At 41.0% G+C, this 15,120-nt stretch overlaps 1 protein-coding gene across 1 annotated transcript in view; it reads left to right on the top strand.

Moving 5' to 3' along the window:
* LOC123985305 (TRPM8 channel-associated factor homolog) overlaps window positions 1–15,120 on the top strand; it is a 17,866-nt gene that overhangs the window by 1,972 nt on the left and 774 nt on the right. Inside the window, exons 2-10 of the mRNA XM_046072769.1 lie at window positions 7,023–7,239; window positions 7,535–7,826; window positions 9,750–10,051; window positions 10,178–10,352; window positions 10,489–10,583; window positions 10,871–11,081; window positions 11,375–11,611; window positions 12,011–12,234; window positions 14,765–14,878. Of these exons, the coding sequence (XP_045928725.1) occupies window positions 7,023–7,239; window positions 7,535–7,826; window positions 9,750–10,051; window positions 10,178–10,352; window positions 10,489–10,583; window positions 10,871–11,081; window positions 11,375–11,611; window positions 12,011–12,234; window positions 14,765–14,878 (1,867 nt within the window). The remainder of the gene's footprint in view (window positions 1–7,022; window positions 7,240–7,534; window positions 7,827–9,749; window positions 10,052–10,177; window positions 10,353–10,488; window positions 10,584–10,870; window positions 11,082–11,374; window positions 11,612–12,010; window positions 12,235–14,764; window positions 14,879–15,120) is intronic.

Below are 15,120 nucleotides of genomic sequence, written 5' to 3'. Positions count from 1 at the left end.
AAGTAATAGGTCTTCCCACTCCCAACCTGCCAGCCCTCATTAATAAGTTTCTTAAAATCACTAACACTTCCTCCAAAGTAATAGGTCTTCCCACTCCCAACCTGCCAGCCCTCATTAATAAGTTTCTTAAAATCACTAACACTTCCTCCAAAGTAATAGGTCTTCCCATTCCCAACCTGCCAGCCCTCATTAATACTGCCACTGCTTGCAGAGCAAATACCATAGTACAAAATCCCAGCCACCTTATTAACTCATGCTTCACCCTTCTCCTATCTGGCTTCACAGACAGCTGCTCTACAAAAACTCACGCTTTGGGAAACGTTTTGTACACTGCACTGTAAGAGCATTAAACTCACAGACAAGTTGATGATGCCACTCCTATGTTATATGTGTAGATATGTGTACATTATTTGTATATGTGTACTATGGATAATTTGTGTGTAGTATTTGTCGTGGAAATTGTATCTTGCTAGTGAGGGATTAAACAAATAATTGAGTAACAATTATAAGTAACAATCTTTGAAGAATTTATTAATTTTGAAGAATGCTCCAAGACTATGCGATATCAGTGTGGTTGAGTTGGATGCAGGTGGATGTTTGTCAAATGTGTACAGAATAGGAAACACCATAATCATAGAAATACAAGTCAAAAACAACATTGAACGCTTGAGACCTAACCACTCCCAACGTGGCAACTGGAAAGGGTGCCACGGTCGTGTGGACGTGGATTCCATCGTCAGTTCCTCGTTGGTCACTCTGTATTTCAATATGTGCAGGGTAGGTGTTTTGCTGCCTGCTTCTTTCTTCTTCCCTTCCCTTCCCTTCCCTTCTACCGTCACTCACGTCCCCGCGAAGCAATGAATGTTATGTACCTATGCCTATATGTGTGGTCAATTAAAAATACCGTGATGTCCTCATTCGAGTTGGAGTGACTTGTGGTTACCTGAACACAGGTAAGTTACTCCTCTGGCGTGCTGTACTTAGCACGTCTGGTCTGCATAGGTCGAGCTGGTTGAGTTGGGATGGAGGGCTCAAAGTCGTCATAGGGCTCTGGGATAGGCTTACAACGGCTGGGGTGGACGTGGAAGTATTCCTTCCCATGACTTTCACTGTGGTTTCGGTGGTGAAAAGCACTTGGAAAGGACACCGAAAACCAATTAAAGGAAAACCTGTGGCCCTTGATTAGTACCCAAGTCCCTAGCTCCAGGTGAGGGAGAGTAGCCGTGGCTACAAGGGGCAACTGTGAAGGCAATGTCATACTGTTACCATTTTACATCATCAGCCCTCTGTAAATTGCTGATGCCATTACCCAGCAAGGAAAACAGAGAATAATCTCAGTTATTTGGCTTGTTAGGGCTTTGGCCACTGCTCTAGCCTCCTGTTTATGGAAAACTTTAACCTATTTACTTAACATGCCAGCACTTACAAGACAGTATTTCATTTATTCACATGGTGTAAATTCAGTCCATCATAAGATCACATCTGGACCTGTAGGAAAGACACAGATTACTACAGCATGAGATTTTGAGTTGGTCCGTAGATGTTTTGTTCCAATATCTCTCTAAGATAGCTCTGGCTAGACAGTAGCATGTTCTAAACCGGTCTCATCCTCTCTGAATGAGTCTTAACCTTGGAGCTCAAAGTGTTCAATAACAAGATGTAGTGTCAGACCAGGTCAGGTAACTGTCTTCTGGTCAACCACCTAAGTAAGAACACAGGTCAAAGGTCAGGTCCAGTTTTGTCAGTTTCATCTCAGTTTTGTCAGTTTCAAATTGGTCAAGTACACTGTTTTTCACCATGAATCATGGGAGAGATATTCATCTCTCTTTGGACGTTTGTTAATAATTAGGATAGGCCTACAAAATCGTCATCTCCTCTTTATAGTGATTCATTTTGGAATAGATGGAAAAGTCTTGTATGCAGTGTGAGGGAGAGATGTACTCTCTCTTATGTCCCAGGTTTATCCTGTCTGTTCGAATTGCAATTGAGACAGACTAGCCTTGTGTGTGGCCATTGTGAGCTAACCACTTTAGCAAACACTGGTCATCCCAGCATGCTTCTTGTGATGGACCAGCTGTGTGGTTAATGTAAAATCTTAACCAGGCCTTTGAATCACCAATGGAGAAATGTGTGGCATTTGATGTAATCAATAACAGGTTTGTGTGAAAATTTCAGACTTAGTGCTCATGGATACACTACACCATTTACTGTTGATCTATAATACTCTACCACTCTGTGCTCTGTTGGTTGGCCTTCCCCACTGATTTTCCTGTAATAGAAAGCTGTGGCAGTGGACAGGCGAGTCATCACAGGGGATGGTGACTCCAGCCTATAACAGTGAGTTCCAAACATGACCAGGCCTTTGAATCACTAACAGATAAACAAACATGTTTAATACATTCAAGCGCTTCTTGTTTAGTAGATATCATTTTAGAATCTTCGACTCATCCAAATCAAACTAGACTTTGCTTTGTTTCTGCCTACCCCTTGCATGCAGCAGCAGGGGTGTCTTTATGCATGTGTGTGTTTGCCGTGCCTTAGAGGTCACCCTCTCTCCCCATTCCCAGTGTTCTGATTACTGAAATGAGCGTTTTGTCATGTTTCATCAAAATAGGAATATCACATACCACATAATACCATATATACAGTATCTGCCCCTCTTCTTGGGAAGTTTTAAACTGGCAATGTAGCAGTGATCTCACCTGCTAGGTTTGACCAAATTAACAGTTACTCAAATTAACAGATAATTTCCCAACCCCTTTGTGCTCCATATTCATTACAAACACTTACTAAGATACTCAATGTGTTTGAGATTTTTACTTCATCTGTGAGAGGTTGTAACTCACAGTGTGTGTGATTGGTTGGATCCTGTTGCTAGCTAGTCAGGCTGGTCACGTGAGCCATGGCTTCAACAATGTCCTGCTGCCCGGTCAGATAGTCTTCTTACTAGACTGGATTGCAGACTGGAGCATACTGGAAGAGGAGGAGCGGAGTCCAGGACTGGATCTGCCGGAATGGATTCCGTGACTTGTGTATCTCTGTTAAAGAAGATATAATCATTTGATTTCTTCTCTTTTTTTCTTTCATCAGTCATCAATAGGTTAATCAGGTTAATCAGATCCTTAATGAATCTATTTTAATTTTCAGTTCTGAGCTTTCCTTGGCCTCAGTTCTCGTTTTCATACAGCCAACCCATCTGAATTGCAGTTTTTTTACTTTTCTTTTCTTTCCTCTGGAGAGGGCTGCTCACTCTATTGCATTTCTGCTGTCCTTTCTCTCCAAACATGTCTTGAGCTGGTTCAGTAGTTTTAGACTAAAGCTTCCATTTTGCAGGAAACCCCATTTCAACCCACTTATCAATTAACGTTTAATATTTTTTAGTCATCAATTTGGGTCCACTGAGTTTGGTTAAGTCAAACTTATCAGCTGTAAACCCCAAAAACCTCAGACACCACAGAAAAACTTGGACACGTCTGTCCGCAGGCCACTTTGATCCAGTTACACTCTGAACCCACCTGTGCGTTCACAAGTGGATAGAGGGTCCTGCAAATCTTTGATCCAGTCACACTCTGGAACCACTTGTGAGTCTACAGGTGGTTAGAGGATCCTGCACTCAGGTGCAAGATCCTGCACTCAGGTGCAAGATTTAAGACACTTCTTAGGACACTCTGTTCAATCTCACTCTCTTTATCTTTCCACTCAATTATCTATGCATTTCTCACCATGTAAGTTCTTTTCCTTTTCTTTCTGGAACGGAGCAAAGATCAGGGCTCTGCTGAACACAGCTTCTCCCTACAGGGAGGATTTTCCAAAAATAAGCCGGCTTCTGTCCTTTAACAGAGCCCGAATCTCTCATCTGTCCCATCTGGGGTGCCAAATTGTCGCCGAAATTGTTTCTTGCTGGTCAGGGATTAAGCAAATAATGAACCAACAACAGAGAACAACCAACCGTTGTCTTTGAAGAATTTATTAACAAAAGAGAATAAACAGAAGTACTAAGACACATACAGCTGGTCCAGAGACCTGCTGCCTAGGGCAGCTTCGATGAAACTAGTGAATATTATAACATTAACCACTTAATTTCCTGCATTCTGAACACATTTTCTGCACCAATTTATGGAGGAAATGTCTGTATTTATATAAAGGGAAACAAAATTAAGGTGACAGGTGATAATTCTAAATATAAAAATATAATGGAATATAATGCAGTAATCTGCTTTTGGACAATGCACATTTGTTTCTTCTATATTTAAATTGCATTGCATGTTTTCTTATTGTGCCTTGTTTCATTTGTTATTTGACATTTATTGTTACTGTTGTTCAGAACATTTTTAACAAAAGCTTTCAAAAAGTGATGGAGACATTCTGATTCTGACCTGTCCTCAGCTTCCCCAGTGTAAATGACACCTATCTATTCTATATTTTTAAATGTCCCACCCCATCCAGGCTGTGATTGGTTGGTTCATAACAAGTGACACTTGACATGCTACATTCAGTACACAGCTGCTTGAAAGGTACCCGAGCTTCTCTTCTCCCTCGTTTCCATCCGCCCACAGAGATTAGCAGGCAGGCGAGAACGGGAACGGGTGAGCGTCACGTAGCGCCCAGAGAACCTGATATGGAGAGGGCAGAGTACCGGCAGCTTAGGAGAGGTCTCGGTACGCAAGAAAATGTCCCGGTATGCCAAAGAGTAAAATGTCGAGGTTCCGGTACTGCGCACCGGGGCTGGAGCCAATCCCAGCTGACATCGGGTGAAAGGCGGGGTACACCCTGGACAGGTCGCCGATCTATTGCAGGGCCACACATAAACAAACAACCAGTCGCACTCACACCTAAGGAAAATTTAGAGTCACCAATCAACCTAGGCCGCATGTCTTTGGACGGTGGGAGGAAGCCGGAGCACCCGGAGAGAACCCACACAGACACGGGGAGAACATGCAAACTCCATTAGCAGTAGTAATTACAATCATATTAAATGGATTTATTTAGCTTTTTTTTTTTAAAACCAGTCCCGCCCAGCAGCCTGCATACAGTACAAGGAGCTGGATACTATGTTGTGCCAGACAGATTTTGCTTTAACAAAAGTTTTTAATATACCCGCCAAGGTGGCTGGTAGATTAAAAAATCCACTGGCGTAGCGTTACCAGCCAACCACTTTTTACCAGCCAAAATAATAAATTGCCTTTTGTGTCACCTACATTTGTTTCTGTACTTTTAATTGAGATAATAAGGTATAATGTCAAATACAAACTTAAAGAAGAGCCAGAGTAAAATTATTACATTATACATTATTGCTATTAAATTCACCTAAAGGTTCAGTGTATAATATTTCTGAGGACCTATTGACAGAAATGCAATATAAGATCCATAAATGTTTTCAGTGGTGTTATTACCTTAGAATGAGCCATTTCTATCTCCATAACCGCAGGTCCCCCCTTCCGTGGACATTGCCATGTTGCGGCGTCATATTGCATGTTTCTACAGTAGCTAAAAATGGACAAACAGCACTACAGAGCGTGTTTTGTTACTACGTTGTTTTGTTGATTTGGTGATTAGTGCTTGATTTCTGAGCTTCTACTATGACTTAGCAGGCTATGTATTTAAATTGTTTCTTTTCTGTCAGTTTGAACTGTAATATTGTTGATATACGATCAGGAGTCTAAACAGGGCACAGACTTCCTTCCCGGTTCCTCTGCTCTGTACTGCTTGATGCGGCTTCCGTCAGAGGCTGCGTGTTCTCCGGAGCGGAGCGGAGAGGAGAGACACTTCTGGAAATTGCTGCAGCACTTCTGGTGTGAGCACAATTATTGACTAGAATGGCTGCAATAAGCTCTGGCAGCCGCGACACTGATGGACCCAGTCAACTTTCGGAGTGAGTCCGAGGTTAACTTTGTATAAATTACTTGGTAGCAGGTGGACCCTGTGATGAGGCCCACCCCCATTTGTGCTGAGAGTCTTTCTCTGCTCCCGCATGAGTGATATGAGCAATGTCATCCATTGAACAAGATCATCCTCTATTGAGAAGCGTGTGATTTTCCCTGACTGTAGCGGCGTAGTAGATATACTCTGGAAATCACACATAACAAGTAAAACTATGGATTTACTTCAATCATTGGAGTAGTCTGAGATGGATGAGAATTTATCTATGAGTGTGATTGTCTCAGATAGAGACCTATTAAATAGGAGGAGAAAAAGAGTGAAATCGAAGGTGCAAAAGACAAGCTTCCGTTTGACAAATAGCGTAACAAGGTAGCAACAGAAAATTAGACTGTTAATAGACTTACTGTAAGTTCTTGTTGTGGGTCGAAGAGGTCATTTACTGTTGCTTTACAGGCTTACTTTGGGTAGGTGGGGATGGTGGCTTATCAGGTGAAAACATGGAAGATTTATGGGTTGGGCTAAGCCCCCAATTTTACAAGAGCCTGGCAATGCCACAGATCTACACTGTCTAACCACACCACATCAAATTGCTATCTCCAACCTATCTTGTGCAATCTGTCACTGTCACTCTTTCTCTCTATCAATATATATATTTCACTACTTTCTAGATGCATGGATTGTTCCAAACCTTGCCAATCAAGCATAGAGGTGGCAGTTATGCCACCTGTCGAAACAGAGGTAAATTCCACCAATGCTTGACTTAGCCATGATCACGTGACACTGATGTTTTGAACCAGGCTTTGGAGTAGTCAGTGTTTCAAAAGATATGTGCTTTATAGGATCTTGACACAGTGTAGAAACGTCAGTATTGTGTGTCCCATCCCCACTAAGAGTTAGTTTTTTTCCTTAAATCCTTTTTATTGGTTTGGTTGTTTTTTTTGTTGTTGAGTTATATGTTTACTGCAGAACTCTGTAAATAAAATTGATGATGTCTGATGTCTGAGTGTGCCTTCCTACTACCTCCCTAACCACTCTGGCTAGTTTACACCACACACTTATTCATTAATGTAATTATATAATATACTGTATCTGTCATACTTGACATCCATCTTTTCTCTTCCTCTTCACTCTTTAAAATACAGAAACGGTAAGGATTTTGAGGATGACCTGGAGTTCTTACTCCAGGGGGTTTCAGAGTTCGACCTCAACACTGGAGCAGTACCTTCTGAGGTTCTGGTCCACGGACCACTAGCCTTTCCCATCGGGACCACAAACAATGGACGGGCATTCCTGGCAGGAGCCTACTATGGGCAGGGACGAGTCATTGTGGTTACACATGAAGGATTTATGGGACACAAGGTAGAGTTTAAATTAAAGTTTGGTTTTAAAATGATTTACTTCATAATTCAAATTGAGCACATAATAAGGTTTTATACCTAAACTATATGCGCAAATTGTCATTATGTGCTCAATTAGACTTATGAAGGATATAATTCTAAAAACCAATCTTTGATGTAAGTGATTACTTTGCCTATTTATGTTGTTACATTTTAACTTCTGGCCACCACCAGTTCTGCAGTGTGTTGAATAATGAGATGTGTGTTTATCTGCCAAATCTTTTTCTGTGATTAACAAACTACTGCCCTTATCACAGACATTTGCTCCATTTTGGAACAATGCCATTCATTGGTTGGATGAAGGCCGGAAGGGGATCGTTGGTGTAGTGCACGATCCAGCACTCCAAGTTCTCAGCAAGTCAGGGTTACAGTGTGAGAAGACAGACTTCAGAGAAGACCTGAGTGTATTTGTGTGTACAGCGTACAGTGATAATCATGTGGAGGAAATCCAACACTTTGTGGCAGAGGGAGGAGGCCTGCTGATTGGTGGACATGCCTGGTACTGGGCACAGACACACTGCGGGCAAAACCCAATGACAGATTTCTCAGGTATGATTATGTGTAACCGTGCTCAACTACCCCTCGACTCCGCATTGTGTATTTGAAATGATGAGTACGAGGCGTGTTAATCTCTCAATGTAGCCGTTTATTACCTGAACAGGAACAGAATATGTATTGCTCAGTCATACATTTGGCTCGCTTGGATAATAATATAAATAATGATAATGACAATGATGATAATAAATGAATGACTTAGAGCAAGTGGAATAATATATTACATAAACTCTGTTACATATGCACCACATGAGTGTGATTATATACTTCCCAGTTTATCCCATAATAATCCCACAACATAATGCATGCTAAGCATATTCCAAGTACTACTGTCTGGTGTGATGGTAATAATAATAATAATAATAATAATAATAAAATATTTATTTTATAAGCCCCTTTCAAGTCTCCCAAGGACACTAAAACAAAAGGGCATTACAGTAGTCTAACTGGGATGTGATAAAGGTGCGGATGAATCTTTGCTTCAGAGTTGGAAAGAAAGGGTGGTAGTCTGGAGATGCTCTTTAGGTGAAAAAGGACAGTCTTGGTAATGTTTTTTTAATATGTATCAAAAAAAAGGTGTGCAGTCAGCAACAGGATTGACAAGTTTATATTTTGGGAGATTTTGAGATCAATGAGAATAGATTGATCCTGATTAAGTTTAAGATAATTGCTGGCCATTCAAACATTAATATCATTAAGGCAGTCAGAGTTGTAGTGTCTGCATAGAAGTGAAAGTTCAGGATTTGTTTTGGACTTGTGCTTAAAACTACAAAAGGTGCATCCACATTGCTGAGTGAGAAACATATCTGCAGTCATTAACAAGGTATAGAGTACAGGCCCTATAGAATTATTACATGGAAGTACATGGCAATTAAACGTAGTGCGATGACACAGTGGATAACACACATACCTTTGTTGCAAGAGACCTAGGTTTGATTCCCTCTCGACACATCCACCAATGTGTCCCTGAACAAGACTCTTAACTGCTAGTTTTTCCATGGGCTTGCAACCTCTGACATATATAGCAATTGTAAGTTACTTTGGATAAAAGTGCCAGCTAAATGAGTAAATGTAAACACAGGAAAAACAGGTAGAAGGACTATAAAGTGTGATACATCAAATGCAGACTGAGCTGATGTAGAAAATATAGGGGGACAAGGGACAGAGAAAGAGAGTTAGAAAGGAGAGAGACAGGATCGGTCAGGATGAACTGACAGTAGCCTATCTGATCATTAAAGTAATTCGTTAAAGCACAAACACATAGCATTTACATATGATCCATCAGGGGAACTACCGTATAATTAAGAGGAGCCGAGCTCCCCTATAGTTTGCACCCTGCCAAAAAATTTTAACCGTCAGATTACAGGAACAGGAAATAACTTTACACTTTTACAAATAGATTTGTTTTTCTGATGCTGAAATGTTTTTTCAGTGAATTATTAAAAAAACAAAACGTGTGTTGTGTAAAAAGTGCGTTGTAACGTGCGTTACTGAGATTGTAATGGGCATAATATTACTGATTATTTTAGTAAAGCGTTATATCAGCAAAAAGCAATACATTACAGTAATTGCATTATTTTTTTAATGCGTTACTCCTAACACTGAACAACTGGCAGGAAGGCTAGGAGATAGGGCAGACAAGACAATCTGGTAAAGATGAGTGCAAAGAAGGAATGTACACTATATACAGGCTGGGGGTGATTTGTGTCAAGGCCTTCTACATATACAACAGGCACACTTGGGTAAGGGTAATTAATCATATAAACTGCAGCTGGTGAAGAAGGCAATTAAGTCATCATGGAGGCAAGTGGGAAATGACATCATGTTCTTATTATCCAACTCAGTCTAACTCTAACCATAACAGTTCCAACAATAAATCACAATCGATTAAATCAGGTTTGCTGGAATGTCTTTCAGGGAACAAGATCCTGAACAAAATGGGCTTGAGCCTGTTAGAGACAACAGTCGAAGGAGGTTTATACAAGGCCCCTGTGCCCAGCCAGGCCATGAAAGACACCTACCACTTCCGCAACCTTCTTGGCCGCTTCGCTGGCCATGTAATAAATGGTGAAGAACTTAGCAACGACGAGGAGGAATGTCTTAAAAAGCTGGGTGGGGACTGTGCCAAGTACTTGCACATGAAGGCTCATGACTGCTCCTCCTACATGCAGATTGTGTCCACCCTCACTGACATCTTAATGAAGTCAGACATGCCTCAGGTGAGTAGACAAAATAGACTAACATGTATGCTTTAGAAAACATTCCAGTAGAACAGCACAAGGCTAACAACCAATCAGATGTGTTAGAACAACATCTTTTATATTCCTTATTTATTTTTTTTATAGGTGTGTGACAGCTGCCCTGCAAAGACTCCCAAAGACCACCTACTCCTCAGTGTGGCAGCAGAGGTATACAAGGTTTCCCCAGATCCTGATGCTCTCCTGCCCTACATCATCAAGGATAACCCATTGCTGCCAGTTGTTTACAACCACAGGATCAAGATTAATGTTAACACAGCAGGTCAGACCTTATTGTGGACAAATATGTGAACTATTCATGAATTATGTTTTGTACTTTTACATTGTATAAATCTATGTAAATATGACTGAGTATAATCTTTGCTTCTGCTGTGTGTGTGTGTGTGTGTGTGTGTCAGGAGGGGAGGAGTGGATCAGTACAGGTCTCTACCTCTCTTCTGGTATGAAGACCTACATGGCCATACCAGCAGAGATAGTCAACAAGGGATGGAAGGTAGAGTGCACAAAACTGAGTTCATTGTGTTTCTGTTTACGGTGCGCCCCCAATGGAGGGCCAGCCCACAACATGCAAACTTCAGTACCCAACACCCCTAACAAATTACCGGCCCGCTCCCAGCAGTCCATACCCAAGTCCAACTAAACCTACTTTGTGACAGTGCAAGTCATTCAATCTTTAAATGTACTACAGTCATCATCATATCCACCTTTCCAGCTTTGCATCCTTTTATTATAGTACAAACAACACTTACCCTCAGTAACACAATTCCATGTCTTCCTCAGATCCAGATAGGATGTCAAACAGACCATCTCAATTCTGCAGAGTTGAAGAGAGCACCATGTGTTCATGAGCGATTTCCTGTTACCTCAGAGGTGATGCAGGTGTGGAACCTGTGGGGTGGACTCATCTACCTGGTAGCCCCACCCAAAACACAAGTGCACGGGGTAGAGGTCATAGTGCAGATGGCTGTACCTGCGCCGTACTATAGATCAGGTGAGTCTGTGATATGTGCCTGCTGATACGTTTATTCTCAGGGGGGTAAATAGAAGGTGTGTAGTGATTTTTGTCCATTATAGTAGGGAATAATATGGTTGTTTTGGGATTCAGGGCAGTGTAAGTAAGAAGATCTAGTTGTAATGCAATATCATTAGTTCTCACCAAATGTCAGCTGTGATGGACAATTCAAGTGAAATAGTTTAGCAGGTGTCACATAAAAATATATAATTTTACAAAGTTGCACAATAATTCTTTGATCTGATTTGAATCCCTCCCTTTGTTTTTTTCAGGTGTGACAACAGCAGCTGATTGGTTGTTGTTACGCACAGGCCCTGCACCCTGGGCAGAGTTGGAGTTTGACAACATCATCCTCACTGTACCATCAGATGTTGTTCGGGACCTAGAGCGCCCTGATGAGCTGGCGGCACTCTGGGATGACATTATGAGGGGCATTGCAGATCTTGCTGCCATCCCACACAAATTTCCCCGCAAAGAACGTTTTGTTACTGATGTGCAGATTTCCTGTGGTAAGTATGTTTGACATAGACTAGTTATTATTTGCTTATCCTATTCACAGAGCTAAGACAAATAGACAGACAACTATTCACATTCATACCTACGGGCAATTTAGTTTCCCAAATCTGCATGTTCATGGTAACGCTAAGGGGGAACTGCTCAGTGCTAACTGCTGTCCATGGTGTGTACAGTATATTGAAAATAAATCACCAGGACTCTCAGGGACATTAGATGACAAGTACATACTGCATTATGACAATGTTTTGAGTTTTAAAAAATGCAACACTTCTTTAAAATTACTAATTGAATGAGGATGTTTTGTGCTTTGCTCAAATTGCATGCACTTGCCCTATAATGTGATGTTTCTCTACCATAGATATGGAACTCTAAAGATTTGTTTCTCTGTTCAGGTTGGTTGCATGCAGGTTATCCTATCATGGCACACATGCCCACAGCAGCTGAGGTGGTCAACATCAACTATATCAGGAGTGAAGGCATGTGGGGCCCCATACATGAGCTTGGACACAACCAACAGAGAAGCTGCTGGGAGTTCCCACCACACACCACAGAGTGTACATGCAACCTGTGGTCAGTGTATGTGCATGAAGAGGTGCTGAGGATCAACAGGGAACAGGTGGAGTAAATTAGTTTCATTTATTTGACAAAAACAGAGACCAATGGCTAAAACAGCCTGTTCTTAAGGTAAAGGTACTTTAATTGTTACATACACATACAGTGGGGCCAAAAAGTATTCAGTCAGCCACCGATTGTGCAAGTTCTCCTACTTAGAAAGATGAGAGAGGTCTGTAATTTTCATCATAGGTACACTTCAACTATGAGAGACAAAGTGAGAAAAAAAATATCGAGGAAATCACATTGTAGGATTTTTAAAGAATTTATTTGGAAATTATGGTGGAAAAAGTATTTGGTCACCCACAAACAAGCAAGATTTCTGGCTCTCACAGACCTGTAACCTCTTCTTTAAGAAGCTCTTCTGTCCTCCACTTGTTACCTGTATTAATGGCACCTGTTTGAACTTGTTATCTGTATAAAAGACACCTGTCCACAGCCTCAAACAGTCAGACTCCAAACGCAACCATGGCCAAGACCAAAGAGCTGTCGATAAATAAATAAACTGTGGGAGCAATTGTAAGAAAATGGAAGACATACAAGACCATTGATAATCTCCCTCGATCTGGGGCTCCACGCAAGATCTCATCCCGTGGGGTCCAAATGATCATGAGAACGGTGAGTAAAAATCCCTGAACTACACGGAGGTACCTGATGGATGACCTGCAGAGAGCTGGGACCAAAGTAACAAAGGCTACTATCAGTAACACACTACGCCGAGAGGGACTCAAATCCTGCAGTGCCAGGCATGTCCCCCTGCTTAAGTCAGTACATGTCCAGGCCCGTCTGAAGTTTGCCAGAGAGCATATGGATGATCCAGAAGAGGATTGGGAGAATATGTGGTCAGATGAAACCAAAATAGAACTTTTTGGTAAAAACTCAACTCGTCCTGTTTGGAGGAAGAAGATTGCAGAGTTGCATCCCAAGAACACCATACCTACTGTGAAGCATGGGGGAGGAAACATCATGCTTTGGGGCTGTTTTCTGCAAAGGGGACAGGAAAATGGGAAGAATGAACGGGAAAATGTATCGTGAAATTTTAAGCCAAAACCTCCTTCCATCAGTGAGAGCCTTGAAGATGGAACGTGGCTGGGTCTTCCAGCATGACCATGATCCCAAACACACCGCTCGGGCAACAAAGGAGTGGCTCCATAAAAAGCATTTCAAGGTCCTGGAGTGGCCTAGCCAGTCTCCAGACCTCAACCCCATAGAAAATTTGTGGAGGGAGTTGAAAGTCTGTGTTGCTCAGCGACAGCCCCAAAACATCACTGCTCTAGAGATCTGCATGAAGGAATGGGCCAAAATACCAGCTACAGTGTATGCAAACCTGGTGAAGACTTACAGGAAACGTTTGACCTCTGTCATTGCCAACAAAAGTTATGTTACAAAGTGTTGAGTTGAACTTTTGTTATTGATCAAATACTTATTTTCCACGATAATTTCCAAATAAATTCTTTAAAAATCCTACAATGTGCCTTCCTGGATTCTATATATATATATATATATATATATAAAAAAAATAAAATTCTCATTTTGTCTCATAGTGAAGTGTACCTATGATAATTACAGACCTCATCTTTCTAAGTAGTAGAACTTGCACAATCAGTGGCTGACTAAATACTTTTTGGCCCCACTATACATGTAGCAAAATAATCCCTGTATGGTTCATTCTTTATTTCGTTTCAAAACCAAATTGGAAAATACTAAACAAGTCGTTTTTTTTGTTTTTTTCTATTTTAAAACCAAAATAGAAAAATATTGATTTAGACTTTTAATGTGTCCGATTAGTGTAGCTTTGTGTGTTACACTTAATAAACCTGCAGCAGATACACTTGGGCGAGGGCGGTGCCTGATTAAATGTAATTAAGATGAGCTTGAACATCAACATAGGTGGGTTTTTAGTTATTAAAAAAGGAGGATCACCGTTCAGTTTGTAACTCACTATTGCAACTGGGACAGGAACAGAAACGCCTCAGAAGTTGCCTGAGAATCCTCCGGTTTTTAATATTTCTTCAGTATCAAATGAATTCAGTGATAGTTGTGAGTGTATCCAATGGTAGGCTACAGCAGCTAGTTTGAAAACCAGTAGGTACAACACCGGTCAAAGATAGAACAAAGCTCCTTTGTTTTCAATTATGGGTTTAAAACAGAAAAACAAAACAGATGTCTGTTTTTTTTTTACCTTTTTTCCATTTTTCCGTTTTGGTTTTAGAACAGAACTAAACAGTCCGTTTACTCGCGGACCTGTTACACTAGAAATAAAGAACAAACCATACACAGATTAGACGGATTCAAAATTTATCCTCTGCATTTAACCCATCCCTGAAGGGAGCAGTGGGCAGCTACTGAAATGCCTGGTCAAAGGGCACTGACTAGAGAACCTACCTAACATGTTGTAAGGTGTATGGGACATATTTTACATCAATAGATTTTACAAAAGACTACTCTTTTTATCTTATGTTGAGAAAAATATTTGGCTTTTCATTTGGATTACATTGTTTCACAATTACATAATTTTATCTTGTTCAACGCAGGCTCATTCAGCTATGACTTTAGCAGATCGAAACAGTCGAGCAGAGGAGTATGTTAAGGGGGGCAAGAAACTCAGCAACTGGCAAATGTGGGTGGCCCTGGAGACATATATGCAGGTGAGATGACTGTATATTTACACCCTGTAGAGAAACTATGTCACACTGGAGTCAGCATTTAAACTAATTAAAATTGAAGTAGACTGAAAGTCTCTGGCCCCATTAAACTCAGTGAGGCTTTAGTGACCATTAACTATCAAACAACAAAAATGTTCTATTCTTCTTTCTATTCTTTCTTCTACTTCTGGCTCCTTCCATGTAGCTCCAGGAAAAGTTTGGCTGGGATGCCTTTAAGAAGGTGT

This window comes from Micropterus dolomieu, linkage group LG17, assembly GCF_021292245.1.
Source record: "Micropterus dolomieu isolate WLL.071019.BEF.003 ecotype Adirondacks linkage group LG17, ASM2129224v1, whole genome shotgun sequence".
NCBI lineage: Eukaryota > Metazoa > Chordata > Actinopteri > Centrarchiformes > Centrarchidae > Micropterus > Micropterus dolomieu.
This window is presented reverse-complemented; position numbering and strand designations above follow the sequence as displayed.